This window comes from Canis aureus, chromosome 32 (assembly GCF_053574225.1).
Source record: "Canis aureus isolate CA01 chromosome 32, VMU_Caureus_v.1.0, whole genome shotgun sequence".
Classification (NCBI taxonomy): Eukaryota; Metazoa; Chordata; class Mammalia; order Carnivora; family Canidae; genus Canis; species Canis aureus.
This window is the reverse complement of record NC_135642.1, coordinates 40,229,013-40,247,183: the sequence shown is the minus strand read 5'-3', so window position 1 is coordinate 40,247,183 and position 18,171 is coordinate 40,229,013. Positions and strand designations below refer to the sequence as shown.

Genomic DNA, 18,171 nt, shown 5'->3' with positions numbered 1-18,171 from the left:
ATAATAACATTCATTTATTAAGTGGCAGGAATTGTACAGTGTTGCATATTTTATTTAATTCTTCAATCCTTTTAAATAATGATTTCATAATAGTTACTATGAAATCATATTACAGAAGAGATAGCAGGTTTAGTGAAAGTTTTGTATTATGTGTTTCCTTTCAGTACTTCAGCTGAAATAATTAGGTATCTAATTATTAGGTATCAGGAATACTATTAATCCTTTTTATTAATTGGGTCCTATTTTATTTTCAGTTATTTTAACTTACTTTTGGAAGTAGTCAGATATAAATTAATCCTTGAAAGTTCTTCTGTTCTAGGTCTAGGTTAAGGACTTCGTGTTATACAGAAGAAGATTTTTATTTTTATTTATTTATTTTTTTTCAGAAGAAGATTTTTAGTAGGCATATAGTGCCTTTGTTTATAATCTTAAAGGTTAGGTTTATATTGTTCTATACTGTGGTTATTAGGAAATGTCATGTATAAAAGAGTTTTTTGTGTCTCATGTGATACCTTTTTATATTTAGCTCTGGGATGGAGAATTTTTTAGAGCCAAAATATGGAAAGTGTAATCTTAAAAGTTAGTAATCATTCAGTTAATGACTAAAATAATCATTTAAATTAGGTTGGAGTGACTTCTGGACAGAAATGATGTTTAAAAAGATAAAAATCCCTAAATTGTCCTTTTTATTCTATTGCTTTTATGGGCACTGTGGTTTACTGAATTTAAAAATTGTCTTATATTTGTTTGCTAGCACTATACATTTTCTTTTGAGTAATAAAGAGCTGCTTACATTATTACCTATTGAGCAAAAATCTCAACATTTGCAAGGAAGTAAGAAAATATGCTCATCTTTGTTATAACAGTTTTTGGATTTCTCTCCCATTAGGTACCAAAAACAGAAAGAAAGAAAAGAAGGAAAAAAGAAACTGATTTAGTAAGTTATAATCTATTTCTTATGTTGGTGAGGAGTAATTTTTAGCAGTCTGAGGTATATTCTACAGTATTTCTGTGGATATTCTTAAGGAATATTTATCAAATGCTTAAGGGATTATCATGTATGTCTTTATAAAAATTTACAATGGCAGACATATCTCAGATTCTGTGACTTATCTGATGACTTTCTAAAATAGCAGAAATGTGACAATATTTACCCATGATCTCTTTTGAGACATAGGTTGTTTTTTTTTTTTTTAACTTTCTCTTCTTTCTAAAGAAAAAAAAAAAGAGGAATGAGGACTATTTAGGATTTTACAAATATAACTACTTCTAATTCAAAAGACATTCCCAAGACATTCCAGCATATTTTACCATTGTTTCTGTTCTTATCTATTGTATTACGCATCCCTGTGGTTTACTTTACGATAATGTCTGTAATTGCAAGCATGAATTAAGCCCAACAGGAGCTCATGATCTACCAGTGAAGGCAGGTATTTAAAAAATCATTAGTAGAAAATAGTACCAAGTCTGTTGAATTATGGAAAGGGAAATGAAGGAAAGCTTTACAAAAGAAGAGATTTGCTCATTCTTGACAAAATAGTAGTAGTTTAGACAGTATCTAGCCAAGGGGAGAGAGTATAGTAGTCCCCCTTCTCCACTGTTTCATTTACCTGTAGTCTTATTTACCTGCAGTCAATCCTGAAGCAAATGTTCCTCCTCCTACAATCAGTCCTTTCTGCTTCACTTTGCACCTTTGTGTTATAGAGATGGCTTCTTTCCTTAAACCTCATGAATCAACCTCTGTTAAGTGTGACACTTTCCTTCTGCAGCTTTCTCATCTTTCTCAGCCTTCATAGAATTGAAGAGACTTAAGGCCATGTTCTGGATTAGGTTTTAGCTTAAAGGAATGTTAAAGGATCTTCTCTCCAGACCACTGAAACTTCTTCCGTAACAGCAATAAAGCTATTTTCCTTTCTTATCATTCATGTGTTCACTGGAATAGCGCTTTTAGTTTCCTTCAAGAGCTTTTCCTTTGCATTCACAACTTAGCTAAGTGTTTGGCACAGGAGCTTAGCATTCAGCCTATCTCAGCTTTTGACATGCCTTTCTCACTAAGCTTAATTATCATTTCTGGCTTTTGATTTAAAGTGAGAAACATGTTAAAAAATAATAAAGTGAGAGGTGTGTGAATCTTCCTTTCACTTGAACACTTAGGGCTATTAATTAGACTAATTTTAATATTATTGTGCCTCAAGGAATAGAGAGGCCTGAGGAATGGGAGAGAAACAGGAGAATGACTGGGCAGTGGAGCAGGCGGGACATACCGGTTTATTGATTAACTTTCCTCCCTTAGATGGGTGCAGTTTGTGGTGCCCCAAAATATTTACAATAGTAACATCAGCCTAACATATAATAATAATAAAAACCTTGAAATATTGTGAGAGTTACTTAAGTGTGATGCAGAGACACAAAGTGAGCAAATGTTGAAAAAATGGTACTGACTTGCTCAATTTAGAGTTGCCACACATCTTTAATCTGTGAAGTGCAGTAAAGCACAGAGCAACAAAAGGACATACACCTACCTGTATCTAAACAAAAGGACATATGCCTGTATCTTAGCCTGGCTTACTTTTGTTCTCTGAAGGAGGATTTTCCAATTAAGTAACCTTAGCTTAGTCTCTGAGTTTCAATGTACTCGTGTATAAGATAGGAATAATATACCACCCACCACTGAGGATTTTTGTGAAGGTTAAATGAAATTATATACTAAGGAAAGGGTAGAGAAGTAGAGGGCCTGTTATTAACAGGTAGTGTTTAGGCACTTGATATACTTTAAGTCTTGCAAGAATCAATCGTCTTTTTCATGTCTATACAGAAGAGAATAATACCTCAATATAAAAATGAGCAAAGCTTATGACATTCAAAAAAAGTACAATAAGGACAACTCATTTATTCAACAGCTGTTTTATTTCAGGGACTATGATAAATCATAGAAGTGTTAAGAAATATACAAATAAATGTTTATACTTGTTAGTCAAAATGAAAGAATGGTAAATTCCTATTTTGTTCATCAATGGGAAAAACTAAAAATAAATTAGTTACCTATTTTGGAAGGATATGTAAATAGAGATTTTTCTCAGTACTGTGAATTGGGGGATCATTTGCATAACCTTCTTGGAGAAGGTGCTTTAACAATTGTATATATAAAGTTCTACAAATATCTAAAGAGAAAACCAAAAAATGTTGACCCACACTGATCATGTTGTGATGTACAAGGCTTTTTATTGAAGAGTAGTTTGTAATAATAGTGAGACTGAAAACAGTCTAAATTCATAAGAAAATGGTTAAATAAGCTAGATACACTTCTGAAATAGAATGCTGCTATAACACTAAAGTAAAAGAAGCCCTTCTCCAGGCTGTTTTTGTGAAGGAGCTAAATACTAGATAGAAAGCTATTATTTGAATATTTTTAAAAAACAAAAAACATGTTTATATTGGTACTCATACATACATATAAAATATCTGAAATTAGACACAGGAAACTAATATCCTGTGATGATTTCTGTAAAGAGGAACTGGACAGAATCCAGAGGTGAAGAAAGACTTTTCTTTTGTTGATTCTGTTTATACCCTTTGATCTATTCAGAGTAAACAGATCTGTTTAGTAAAAACAACTTTAATATTAGAGCTCCAGTAGAAGAGAATAACATACATGTGTGTGATTTACAGTTTTTCTGAATAGAGGAATATTTGTGAGATAAAATGTTAGTATCTGGGAATATTTGAGACATCACAGAACAAGGCTATGTTATGAAACTGAGATGATCTGTGAGTTGAATCTTTTTTACATAGTTGGTTATTTGATTAATTTATTAAGACAATTGACTGCTAACACTCCACTACCAGGTGCTTTATATAATTTTTTCTTTTAAAAGATACATTTAAAAATTTTTTTTAATTTTAAAAACAGAGAGAGAGACTGACTGTACGCACACATCAGAGAGTGGGGAAGGGCTGAGAAAGAAGGAGAGTCAGAATCTCAAGCAGACTTCATAGTGAGTGTAGAGCCCAGTATGGGCTTGATCTCAAAATCCTGAGATCATGACCTGAGCCAAAACCAAGAGTCAGATGCTTAATCGACTGAGCCACCCAGGTGCTCCTATTTATTTTAACTTTTAAAAGTTGAGGCATAATTGACATAAAACAGTTTCACATGTACAACATGATCATTTAGTATTTGTATATGTTGTGAAATGGTCACAATAAATTCAGTTAACATCTGTCACTGTAGATAGTTACAAAATAATTTTTTCTTTTGATAGGGACTTTTAAGATCTTTTGGCAACTTTCATATATGTGATACAGTATAATTAAACATATTCTGTATGACATCCTCATGACTTAATTATTTTAAAACTGAAATTCTGGGCAGCCCGGGTGGCTTGGTGGTTTAGCTCCACCTTCAGCCCAGGGTGTGATCCCGGAGACCCGGGATCGAGTCCCACGTCGGGCTCCCTGCATGGAGCCTGCTTCTCCCTCTGCCTGTGTCTCTGTCTATCTCTCTCTCTCTCTCTGTGTCTCTCATTAATTAAAAAAAAAAAAATGAAATTCTGTGCAACCTTTCCTACAATGTATTTTGATAACAGGCAGTGTTACCAGTTATCACCAATGATATTCTTGGTCTAGTTATGTTGAGCATGATCTCTTAAATTTTTAACTAGATTTTATTTTTAACTCAAATTCATATAAACATAATTTAAAATGATATTCATTATAGGGACGCCTGGGTGGCTCAGTGGTTCAGTGTCTGGCCTTTGGCCCAGGGCGTGATCCCGGGATCCAGGATCAAGTTCCACATCAGGCTCCTTGCAGGGAGCCTGCTTCTCCCTCTGCCTGTGTCTCTGCCTCTCTCTTGCTGTGTCTCTCATGAATAAATAAATAAAAATCTTAAAAAAAAGATATTTATTATAAAGTAAAACTGTTTTCCTAGAAATAATCACTGTAACCAGTTTTCTTTTTTTAATTCCAGAAATACTCTGTGCCTTTTTAAAGTGTTTAAATGTATATATATATCCCCCTTTCTTTTTCAGGATATTCCAAGTGGAATTTTGCTTTTTATTTTGTTTTGTTTGTTTGATTTGTTATAGAAATGTAAGTTTGTCCATTGTTTTCTTTATGTTTGACGCTTTTATCTTTCTTAGATAAATAATGATTATTATAATAATTTTCTTTTACTTTCCCCATGCCTTTCACTCATATATTTATTGTTTGATTTGTTTCCTTTAAAAATTTCCTTAAAAATGAATCATCTGGAATTTGTTTTAGTCTTGAGTAAGATAGGGATCAAAGTTTGATTTATTTTTAAAAACATGTCAATTGTCTGAACATTGTGGAATGATACATTTATTTTTCATTTATCACTTTTATAATATACTTGATTCTCAATGTATTTGGATTTTTTGAATACTCTCTATTCATTGATCTGTTTATGCATGTATCAAAACTCTTAAATTACTTTTTATTTTATCAAGTATATGTACATGTATACCTCCATATACACATGACTCTAAAAAGTCTTGAAGGCTATTTTTTTGTGTTTAAGTTTTTATGTTAGTTCCAATTAATTAACATACTGTTACATTAGTTTCAGGTGTATAATGTAGTGACTTCCATACAATGCACTGTGCTCATCACAAGTGTACTTTTTAAACCCTGTCACCAATTTAATTTGCCACCACCATCTCCTCCAATAACCATCAGTTTGTTCTCTGTAGTTGAGTCTGTTTCTTAGTTTACCTTTATCTCTTTGTTTTTCCTTTGTTCGTTTGTTTTGTGTCTTAAATTCGACATATGAGTGAAATCATATGTCATTTGTCTTTCTCTGATTGACTTATTTTGCTTAGCATAATACCTCCCAGCTCCATCTACGTTGTTGCAAGTGGCAACATTTCATTCTTTTCTATGGCTGAGTAAAAACCACATCTTTACCGTTCATTAGGGGATGGACATTTGGGCTCTTTCAATAATTTGGCTATTGGTTGATAATGCTCAGTGTGCATGTATCCCTGTGAATTAGTATTTTTGTATCCTTTGGGTAAATGCCTAATAGTGCAACTGCTGGATCATAGGATAGTTCTATTTTTAACTTTTTGAGGAAACTGCATACTGTTTCTAGAGTAACTGCACCAGTTTGCATTCCCACCAACGGTGCAACAGGGTTCCCCTTTCTTCACATCCTTGCCAACATCTGTGCTGTGAAATTTAGCCATTCTGACAGGTGTGAGGTAGTATCTTATTGTAGTTTTGACTTCTATTTCCCTGATGGTGAATGATGTTGAACATCTCTATGTCTGTTAGCCATCTGTATGTCTTCTTTGGAAAAGTGTCTATTCATGTCTTCTGTCCATTTTTTAACTGGATTATTTGTTTTTTTGGGTGTTGAGTTTTATAAATTCTTTATATATTTTGGACACTAATCTTTTATTGGATATATCATTTGCAAATATCTTCTCTTTTTCCATAGGTTGCCTTTTAGTTTGGTTCATTGTTTCCCTTACCGTGCAGAAGCTTTTCATTTTGATGTAGTCCCAATATTTTTGCATTTGTTTCCCTTACTTCAGGAGACATATCTAGAAAAATGTTTCTAAAGCTGATGTCAGAGAAATTACTGCCTTTGCTCTCTTGTGTATTTTTTATTTTATTTATTTATTTTTTTAAAAAATATTTTATTTATTCATGAGAGAGGCAGAGATACAGGCAGAGGGAGAAGCAGGCTCTATGCAGTGAGCCTGACGTGGGACTGGATCCTGGGTCTCCAGGATCAGGCCCTGCGCTGAAGGTGGTGCTAAACCACTGAGCCACCCGGGCTGCTCTCTTGTGTGTTTTTTAATGGTGTCAGGTCTGATACTTAGGTTTTTTAATCCATTTTGAATTTGTTTTTATGTATGGTGTAAGAAAGTGATTCCATTTCTTTCTTTTTCATGTAGCTGTCCAGTTTTCCCGACACTATTTGTTGAAGAAACTGTCCTTTTCCTATTGGATATTCTTTCCTGCCTTTGTGGAAATTAATTTATATTTGTGGACTTTTCCCCCTGAATTTTCTGTTCTGTTCTATTGATATCTGTGTCTGTTTTTGTGCCAGTGCCATATACTGTTTTGATTACTACAGTTCTGTAAAATAACCTGAAGTCCAGAATTGTGATGCCTCTGGTTTTGCTTTTTCTTTTTCAGGATTTTGGCTATTGGCTTTTGGCTATTGAGGATCTTTTCTGGTTCCATTACAAATTTTAGGATATTTGTTCTAGCTCTGTGAAAAAAGTTGATGGTGTTTTGATGAGGATTGCATTGAACTTATAGGTTGCTCTAAGTAGCATAGAAATTATAACAATATTTGTTCTTCCAGTCCATTAGCATGAAATTTTTTTCCATTTCTTTGTGTTTTCAGTTTCTTTCCTAAGTGTTCAGTAGTTTTCAGTGCACAGGTCTTTTATCTCTTTGGTTAGGTTTATTCCTAGGTATCTTATGGTTTTTGATGCAATTGTAAATGAGACTGAATCCTTGATTTCTCTTTCTGTTGCTTCATTATTGGTGTATAGAAATGCAACATATCTGTATGTTGATTTTATATCCTATGACTTTGCTAAATTCATGTATCAGTTCTCGCAATTTTTGGGGTGGAGTCTTCGGGTTTTCTTCAAGGAGTATCATGTCTTCTGTGAATAGTGAAAGTTTGACTTCTTCCTTGCCAATTTGAATGCCTTTTATTTTTGTTGTTGTTTTTATCTGAGTGCTGAGGCTAGGATTTCCAGTGCTATGTTGAACAACAGAGGTGAGAGTGGGCATCCTTGTTGTGTTCCTGGTCTTAGGTGAAAAGCTCAGTTTGTCCCCACTAAGGGTAATATTAGCTGTAGGTCATATATATATATATGATGTCTTTATGATGTTGAGGTATGTTCCTTCTATCCCTATTTTCTTGAGGGTTTTTATCAAGAAAGGATGCTGTATTTTGTCAAATGCTTTTCTGTATCGAGAGTATCATATGGTTCTTATCCTTTTTTTAAATTAATGTTGACTGATTTGTGGATATTGAACCACCCCTATAGCCCAGGAATAAATCCCACTTGATCATGGTGAATAATCCTTTTAATGTACTATTAGATTCAGTTAGCTAGTATCTGGTTGAGAATTTTTGCATTCATGTTCATCAAGGATATTGGTCAGTAGTTCTTTTTTAGTGGGGTCTTTGTCTGGGTTTGGAATCAAGGTAGTGATGACCTCATAGAATAAGTTTGGAAATTTTCTTTCCATTTCAGTTTTTTGAAACAACTTCAGAAATATAGGTATTAATTCTTTAAAAAAAAGTGTTTGGTAGAATTCCCATGGGAAGCCATCTGGCCCTGGACTCTTGTTTGTTGGGAGATTTTTGATTACTGATTCAATTTCTTTGTTCAACTGGTTTGAACAAACCAGGTCTGTTCAGGTTTTCTATTTCTTTTTCAGTTTTGGTAGTTTATATGTTTCTAGGAGTTTGTCCATTTATTACAGATTGTCCAATTTGTTGACATTTAATTGCTCATAATATTCTTTTCTTTCTTTTTCTTTTTTTTTTTTTTAAAGTGGAGCCCAGCATGGAGCTCGTACTTACAACCTTGAGATCAAGACCTGAGCTGAGATCTAGCTCAACCAACCTAGCCACCCAGGCACCCCCATAACATTCTCTTCTAATTGTTCATATTTCTGTGTTGTGGGTAGTGATCTCTCCTCTTTCATTCATGATTTTATTTATTTGGGTCCTTTCTTTTTTCTTTTTGATAAGTCTGTCTAGGGGTTTATCAATTTTGTTAATATTTTCAAAGAATTAGCTCCTACTTTTGTTGATCTATTGTTTTTTTTTTATTTCTATATCACTTATTTCTGCTCTAATCTTAATTATTTCCCTTCTCCTGATTTTAGGCTTTATTGGCTATTCTTTTTCCAGCTCCTTCAAGTGTTAGGTTAGGTTTTGTATTTGAGACTTTTCTTGCTTCTTGAGGAAGGCTTATATTACTTAATACCCACTTTCCTCTTATGACCACCTTTGCTGTGTCCCAAAGGTAGTGGACTGTTGTGTTTTCATTTTCATTTGCTTCCATGTTTTTTTTTTTTTTTTTTTCTTCTTCTTTAATTTCCTGGTTACTCCATTGTTTAGTAGGATGCTCTTTAACCTCCATGTATTTGTGGTCTTTCTAAATTTTTTCTTATGGTTGACTTCAAGTTTCATAGCATTGTGGTCAGAAAATATGTATGGTATGATCTCTGTCTTTTTTGCTGGTTGAGGCCTGACTGACCCAGTATGTGATCTCTTCTGGAGAATGCTCCATGTGCACTCAATATGAATGTGTATTCTGCTGCTTTAGGTCCATCTCCTCACTTTCAATCTGTAGGTGTCTTAGGTCTAAAATGAGTCTGTTGTACACAGTGTTTTAGATGGGTCTTGTTTTTTAATCCATTCTGACACCCTGTGTCTTTTGATTGGAGCTTTTAGTCCACTCACAGAGTAATTATTGATAGATATGTACTTACTGCCATTTTATTACTTGTTTTGTGCTTATTTTTGAAGATTTTCCCTGATCCTTTCTTGTCTTTCTCTCTTTCATGGTTTGCTGATTTTCTTTAGTGATTTATTTGGATTTCTTTCTCTTTATTCTTTGCATGTTTATTAGTTGCTTTTGATAAATAGTATTAGGTTTGTATGTAACATCTTTTGTTTTGCATATAGCAGTCCATATTAAGTAGATGGTCATTTAAGTTTCACCCTCTTTTTTTCTCCTCTTCACCCTCATGTTTTAAGTATTTTGTGTTCTTTTTTGGTTAGTTTCTTGACTGATTTTTTACAGAAATATTCATTTTTACTGCTTTCGTGTTTCTTAGCATTATGCTGTCACTTTTGGTCTCTCCTTTCCACTCAAAGTGTCCCCTTTAATATTTCTGGTAGGGCTGGTTTAATGGTCACAAACTCCTTCAGTTTTTGTTTGTCTGGGAAACTCTTTATCTCTCCTTCTATTCTGAATGATAAGCCTTGCTGGGTGGAGTATTCTTGGCTGAAGATCTTTCCCATGCAGTACTTTGGATATATCATGCCACTCCCTTCTGGCTTGCAAAATTCCTGTTAAGAAAATCTTCTGCTAGCTATACTTATGGATTTTCCCTTGTAAGTTACTGACTTCTTTTGTCTTGATGCTTTTAAGATTTTTATTTATCACTGTATTTTGTATATTTAATAACAATATGGTTTGGTGTGAGTCTGCTTTTGTTGATTTTGATGGGAGTTCTATGTACTTCCTCTGGATCTTGATATCTGTTTCCTTCCCCAGAGTAGTACAATTTTCAGCTGTTATTTCTTTGCCTAAATTTTTGCCCTCTTTTCTCTCTCATATTCTTCTGGGACTCCTATAATATGAATGTTACTATGTTTTATGGAGTCACTCATTTTCCTAGAATAAGTTTATTCTTGTTTTGCATTCTTTTTTCTCTCTTTTGTTTAGCTTGGTTACTTTACATTACTCTGTCTTCTAGGGCATTAATTTGGTCCTCTGCTTCTTCCAGTCTGCTGTTCATTCCATCAGGTATATTTCTCATTTCATTTAATGAACCCTTTACTTCTGATATGTTATTCCTTATCTTTGTGGTAAGGGCCTCATTGATGTCTTCCACTCTTTTCTCAAGTCTAATGAGTATCCTTGTGGTCATTGTTTTAATTTCTCTATCAGATGTGTTACTTATATCTGTTTTGCTTAGATCTCTGGCCATGGCCTTGTCCTTTTCTTTCATTTGGGATAAATTTCTCTGTCTCCTCATTTTGTCTGCCTCTCTGTGTCCAATTTTTTATGTCAAGAATGTCACTTATGTTTTCTGCTCTTGAAAGTATTGAAGAGGAGGTATCAGAGTGCCCTGCTGGTACAGTGTCCCCTCTTTACGAGAGCCTATCACTTCTAGAGAGTATCCTGTGTGTGTCTTACACCTTCCTGTTGTGTGTAAGTCACTTTTCCTTTCATTGCCATGATCTGCAGACTCTCTGCCTGTTGTGGGCTATGCTTACTCTCTGTAGTGTTAGTGGGACTCAGACAGGCCAGCTCTGACAGGATGTGTCCACCAGGGAACTTGGGAATAGGGCATATTGTTAGCAAAATTAGCATTGGGCCACTAGTTTTGTGATGGATCCGTAAAGTGCTGCAATGGCTGGGAGCATGAGGCTGGGTGTGGCAGTGCAATAATGGCTGGGTTTCACTGAGCCTGGTGCATCACAGTGGCTAGGAGTGTGTGGCTAGGTACTGCTGCTTGTTGTGAATGGCAGCAGCAGTGTACCCAGTGACTGGGCAGGATAAATGCAGCTTTAACAGAATTTTCCTTAAGGGTTGCATAGGTGGCTCAGTGGGCTAAGCGTCTGCCTTCAGCTCAGGTCATGATCCCAGGGTCCTGGAATTGAGCCCTGCATCAGGTTCCCTGCTCAGTGGAGAGTTTGCTTACTCCTCTCCCTCTGCCCCTTCCCCTACTTATGCTGTCTCTCTCTCAAGTAAATAAATAAAAAATCTTAAATTTTTTTTTTCCTTGATCCTGGGCCAAGGCTTTAAGTGTCTATGCAGCCCCATCTCCCCCAGGTGGCTCTGTGTTTTTGCTGGGGGTGGGGTGCAGGGGAGAAAAATGGTTTTCAAAGAAGTCCCCCAACAGGCTCCAAAATCAGCGTTAATATATTGGTCTCCTCTTTGCCCCCAGCACTGTGTAAACTGCCATTTTTATGTTGCCTCTCCACACTGGTTGTCTAAGAGCAACAACCCATCTGTCACTTGCCCTCCCAACTCATCCAGTGCTGCGTCAGCTGACTTTTAAAGCTCTAGATTCCAAGTCCCATTGGTTTTCCAAACTCACTGAATTCAGCTCTTTTGTTTTTGTTTTAAAGATTTTATTTATTTATTTGACAGAGCACAAGCAGGGAGAGTTGCAGGCAGAGGGAGAGGGAAAAGCAGGCCCTTCCACTGAGCAGGAAGGCCCTTCCACTGAGCATCTGCAGGGCTCGATTCCAGAACCTCGAGATCATGACCTGAGCTGAAGGCAGGCACTTAACCAATTGAGCCACCCAGTTCCTTTGAGTTTTAAAGCCAAACCTTAAGGGTATTATTCTTCCTCGTGTGAGCTACCTGGGTCAAGGATCCGTTTCTTTGCCTTCTCTGCACATGTAGCTCCTTCCCTCCTATGGGAAGTCTTCCTCTACTTTTCTGATTTTCCTAACCTTTCAGATGAGCTTCTTCTCTGTATTTAGTTGTGGAGTTTCTTCTGCCTGTCTTCAGTTAACTCACTCTCTGGTTTATTGACTTGGATACAGGTGATACCTACTTGTAAACGTGGGACGGGATGAGCTGAGTCCTCCTACATTTGCATTTTTCAATCAATACGTATTTATTAAGAAACATTGGAAATATAGAGAAAATAATAAGGAATAAAATGCAGTCATTGACAGAAATAGTCACTTTTAAAATCTTGTTCTCTTTCTATTCTGTATGTTAGTAAATTGAACACCAATAAAAAATTAAAAAAATAATAAAATAAAGGGATCCCTGGGTGGCGCAGCGGTTTGGCACCTGCCGTTGGCCCAGGGTGTGATCCTGGAGACCCGGGATCGAATCCCACATCAGGCTCCCGGTGCATGGAGCCTGCTTCTCCCTCTGCCTATGTCTCTGCCTCTCTCTCTCTCTCTCTCTCTCTGTGACTATCATAAATAAATAAAAATTTAAAAAAAAATAAATAAAATAAAATAAAATCTTGTTCTCTTTCAACTTTTTTCTCTGATTTATGTTGGTACATAATAATGTCAAAAGAAATCAGAGATTCATTCTTGTGAACTGGCTGTCATTTGCCTCTAGACAATGTTAGACAAACATAGAGCTCAATTCTAGCCAAGTTATCCTTTTATAGACTTCATGCAGATTAACTTTATCCTATTAACATCACTTCTTGAGCTAGAATAAATGTAGTTACTAATATACACATGGTTTCTGAATTAAGCTATAATTCAGTTGTACTTCCCTAAGTTTTATCAGTTGGATTTTGAATGATCACAGAACAATTTCTTGCATAATTTCTAATGCTGGTTATTTATTTTGCAATTTTTGAAGGCTATTTTTGTGTATTTCCCAGTTTAAATAGAAGTACTTATTTTTCCTTAAGCATACTATTCCTTTTTATGCCCCTGCTCATTTTGTGTATTCAATTCAATCATTACCTCCTCCTGCCTCCATGATACCTTTTCATCTATAGAAACAGCTACTTTTTTCTTTCTGCTTCCATTGTACGCTGTGGAACTTTTACCATCTGCTGTCAATACCTGTTTTCAAAGTCACTGCTTCAGGTCTCAGTGTCTTGGTCTGTATCTCAGCCAACAGGGGTAGGGAAAAGGCGACAGATCCCATAACTCTAGGCATGAACTACAAGTGGCACACACAACTTACAATTACATTTCATTGTTCAGAACCACTCATGGGGCTGTTCACAGATGCAAAAGAGGCTGGAATATGTACATTTTAGACAATCATGTGCCTAGCAACATTATTCCAGTTCCTGACACATGGTAAGCATCTATAAATATTTAATTGGATGAGTGAATGCATGAGTGATTTCAAAGGGCTGCAGGGTCTCCCCTGTACTCTTGTCCAGCCTTATTTCTCACTATTCTTTACTTGATCTAGCCATCATAATCTTCTCACTGATCTGACCAGTTCTTCTTATTTCATTTTTTTTTTAAATTTTTATTTATTTATGATAGTCACACAGAGAGAGAGAGAGAGAGAGAGAGAGGCAGAGACACAGGCAGAGGGAGAAGCAGGCTCCATGCACTGGGAGCCCAACGTGGGATTCGATCCCGGGTCTCCAGGATCGCGCCCTGGGCCAGAGGCAGGCGCCAAACCGCTGCGCCACCCAGGGATCCCTCTTCTTATTTCATTTTCGTTTTTTTCCATTTTCCTTCCCCTCTCTTCTCTATGCCCTTCCCATCCTTCTCCTCTACCCTGCCCCCTTTTCATTTTGACATAATTGTAGAGTTACAGAAAATTTGCAGGAGAAATAAAAAAACACTGTGTTTCTTCACCTAGATTTATTCACATTTTACCAGTTGTCCCAGTGTTTTCTCTTTATAGCAAAGGGTCTTTGTTGTATTCAGTTGTCATGCCTTTTTAGGCTTTTTTAATCTGGAACAATTCCTCAGTCTTAGGTTTCATTGCATTGACATTGTTGAACAACGTATGCCAGTTATTTTTTAAAATGGTTCCTCAGTTTGAGTTTGTCTTATATTTCTTCATGATTAAATCCAGGCTATGCACTTTGGGCATGGCATACCATGGAAGAGATGCTGTGATTTTTCAGTGTTTGATATCAGGAGATATCATATCTATCTGTTGCATTACATTTGATGTCAGTAAGGGTATTTCAAAAAAGAAAAAAACCAGCAGATTTACTATTATTTTTCTTTGTAATTGATGAGTATCTTGTGGGAAGATACTTGAGACTGTGTAAATATCCTCATATTCCTTCAAACTCTTACCCACTAGTTTTAATATCCTTGATGATTATTGACAAAATGAGTTATTACTATGATGGTTGCCAAATGGTGTTTATTTAAATTCCATTTGTTCTATATTCATTATAGATGAATGTTCTATATTCATTAGTTGAATTTTTGCCAAGAAGGTGAGTTTTTCCTTCTAATTTATAGCCTGAAGGGGCTCCCACTGAACAAATTTGTGACAGTTTGACATTGAAATAAATGACAGGAAAAGATGATAATAATCCATTGAATAAAATAAGAATCTGTGAATCTATACTGATGTAATTTCTTTTTGAAGAGTATTTCTTTTTCTAATAGATAATAAATTTATATTGTTAAAACATCTTTTAAAAGTGTGTATACTGGGAAGTCTAACTGCCCCTTTCCCCTCTTCGTCCATTGTCCTTTTAGTTACCTCTTTATCTTCCCAATGTTTCTTTATTCAATATAAGAAATAAGACACATGCTTATTTTCTATCCTTTCTCACACAAAATGTAGCATATTATATAATAATATCATAATGTTCTTTTGTGTCTTGCTTTTATCATTGAATAATATATTTAGGAAATCACTCTGTGTCTCTGGTAGACAGAAGGCTAAAGAAGTGCTTAAGTTCTTGTCCCCTGGTTATTCGATCAAACTCCAAACTAGGCACTACAGTTGGAATAAGGTTGCCAAATCATCTCACTATTTTTATTTATTTTTTTAAGGATTTTATTTATTCATGCGAGACACAGAGAGAGAGGCAGAGACACAGGCAGAGGGAGAAGTAGGCTCCATGCAGGGAGCCCTATGTGGGACTCATCCTGGGACTCCAGGATCATGCCCTGGGCCGAAAGCAGACACTTAACCCCTGAGCCACGTAGGCTTCCCACCTCACTGTTTTTAACATAAAAAAGTTTATCCTGGGTTGTGCAGATGAGCCCGATATAATCAGAAGAGGAAGTCAGAAGAGTCAGAGAGATGTAGTTGAAGAAAGATGCAGAAGATGGGTAGAAGTCAGAGAAAGAAGCATGAGAAGGATGGAGTCTGCTGTTGGTAGCTTTGAAGATGGAGAAAGGGCATCCAATAACCATAGAAGCTGAGTTAGCTGGCTAGTACGGGAACAGGATTTCCATCCTAAAACTGCATGGAATTGAAATGTGTCAACAGTATGAATGAGATTGGAAATAGATTATTCTTCAGAGCTTCCTGAAAGGCATTTTGGCTCGGTGAGACTTGTATCTGACTTCTAGCCTATAAAACCCTGGGAGGTTATGAATGGGTACAATTGTTCAATTGTTTTAAACTGCTAAGTTTATGGTAATTTGTTAAAACAGCAATAGAAAACTAATATAGTAGTTGTTCATAGAAATCTGTCTGATATTCCTTTCTGGACCATTGGGTTATTTCTTTTTCTTCTGTTACAAATATATAATAATGGCACAATGAATAACCATGTGTATGTGAGAGAGAATGGACAGGGATTCCTAGGATTGGAATTCCATAATATAGGGTCCTGCCTATATTACCTGAAGGAGTAATCGCATTTCTCAGTTTCAGCTATGAAATAGAGTTGTTAAATTTTTAGATTTTGCCAGTCTGGTATATAAGGAGTATTTTATCTCCCTGTAATTTTAGTTTGCTATTCTTTTATCAGTGAGCTTGAGTATCACTTATGCTTCAGTACCATTTACATTTTTTTTTCCTGTAGCATGTATATTTATGTTCACTGCCTGCTTTTCTATTGGAGTTTGGTCTTCTTTCTCAATTTCTAGGAACTTCCTATATGAGGGAAATTACTTTTTGTCTGTGATGTGAGTTGTAAATATGTTTCCCCAGTTTGTCAGTTATCTCTCAATACTGCCTTTTAATATTACTTGCCATGTAGAAAATTTTTACTTTTATGAAATTTGACCAGTTCTTTTCTTTCATGCCTTCTGAATTTTGAGTCACAGACTTTCCCCCCACCTAAAGGTTATAAAGATATTTTCAGTTACTTTCTTCTAATACTTTAATGGTCACATTTTTTACATTTAAATTCTGATCTTCGTGGAGTTATCCTGGTATATTGTATGAATTACAAATCTAATTTTACCTCTTACCAAACCCATCATCATTTATTTAAAAGTCTGGCTGTACCTGTCTACTTTGAGATGTCAACCGTTTTGCACGCTAATTTCCCCTTTATCTTGGATCTTTTTATCCTGTTCCACTAATTGATCTGAATATTCTTTAGCCAAGTTCCACACTACTTGAACTAGTGAGCTTTTAGTGAGTTCTCCCTAATTTTCTTTTTCTTTTTTTAAGATTTTACTTATTTATTTGAGAGGGGAAAGAGAGGACACACAAACTAGGGGAAAGGGCAGAGGGGGAGGGAGAAGCAGACTTCTCTCTGAGCATGGAGTCTCATGCAGGACTCCATCCCAGGACCCCAAGACCATGACTTGAGCCAAAGGTAGATGCTTAACTGACTGAGTCACCCAGGTGCCCCCCTAATTTTCTTTTTCAGATCTTTTCTAACTATTTTTATTTACTTTTCCATATTGACTTTGAATTCTGTCATCTGACTTGAGGGGAAGAAATCTTGGAGTACTTTTACTTAGATTACTTTATATTGGGCAGCCTGGTTGGCTCAGCAGTTTAAATAAATAAAATCTTTGAAAAAAAAAAGAGATTACCTTATATTTATAAATTAACATACAGAGAACTGACATCTTTATGATTTTATATCTTTTCATCTGTGCAAGTCTATTTTTGTGTCCATTAAGAACGTTTTAAAGGTTTCCATATATAGTTTTTAAAATTATTTAATGCTGTATTTATTACTGGGTATTTTATCTCAGCAGAGATCATCACTATAGTTAACAGTATGGTGTATATTCTTCTATGCTTTTTCTATACTTATATAAACTCTTTAATAGTTTTCAAAGTAATATGCAGGAGTTTCTGAGATAATTTCAGAGATTTTGCAAAATTAAAGCTATTTTCATAATAATAATGTTATTTTCCTTTTTTTCACTAAGTTGAACAAGAGGAATCATAAGTGAACTACTGACAGCTTAGCACAAAACAAGGCAGCTTCTCCAAATGAGAATGGGAAATATGCTCTAGTAGCTGCATATGGTTTTTGTCTCCAAAAAAAATCACTTGCACAATTGAACTGTAAACTGATTTAGCCTTTGAAAAAACTGTGACAGGGGATCCCTGGGTGGCTCAGCAGTTTAGCTCCTGCCTTTGGCCCAGGGCGCAATCCTGGAGTCCCTCCCAGGACTGAGTCTCACGTCGGGCTCCCAGCATGGAGCCTGCTTCTCCCTCCTCCTGTGTCTCTGCCTCTCTCTCTCTCTCTCACTCTCTCTCTCTCTATCATAAATCAATCAATCTTTAAAAAAATTTTTTTAAACTGTGACAAAATTCATATGACCTTCACCATTTTAACCATTTAAAGTATATACTTTGATGAATTTTAGTATATTGACTATATTAGGCAACTACCACCACTACATAATTCCAGAATATTTTCATCACCTGCAGAGCAAAGTCTGTACTCACTGAGCAGTCACTCCCATTCTCTTTTCCTCCAGTCCTTTTTTTTTTTTTTTTTAAGATTGTATTTATTTATTTAAGAGAAGGAGAACAAACAAGCCAGGGGAGTGGCAGGCAGAGGGAGAGGGAAGAG

At 35.6% G+C, this 18,171-nt stretch overlaps 1 protein-coding gene across 10 annotated transcripts in view; it reads left to right on the top strand.

Moving 5' to 3' along the window:
* Positions 1-18,171, top strand: part of MYO9A (myosin IXA) — a 263,829-nt gene that overhangs the window by 200,415 nt on the left and 45,243 nt on the right. For all 10 annotated transcript variants that reach the window (XM_077881727.1, XM_077881730.1, XM_077881731.1 and 7 more), the window contains one exon: positions 890-937. In XM_077881727.1, the coding sequence (XP_077737853.1) occupies positions 890-937 (48 nt within the window). The remainder of the gene's footprint in view (positions 1-889; positions 938-18,171) is intronic.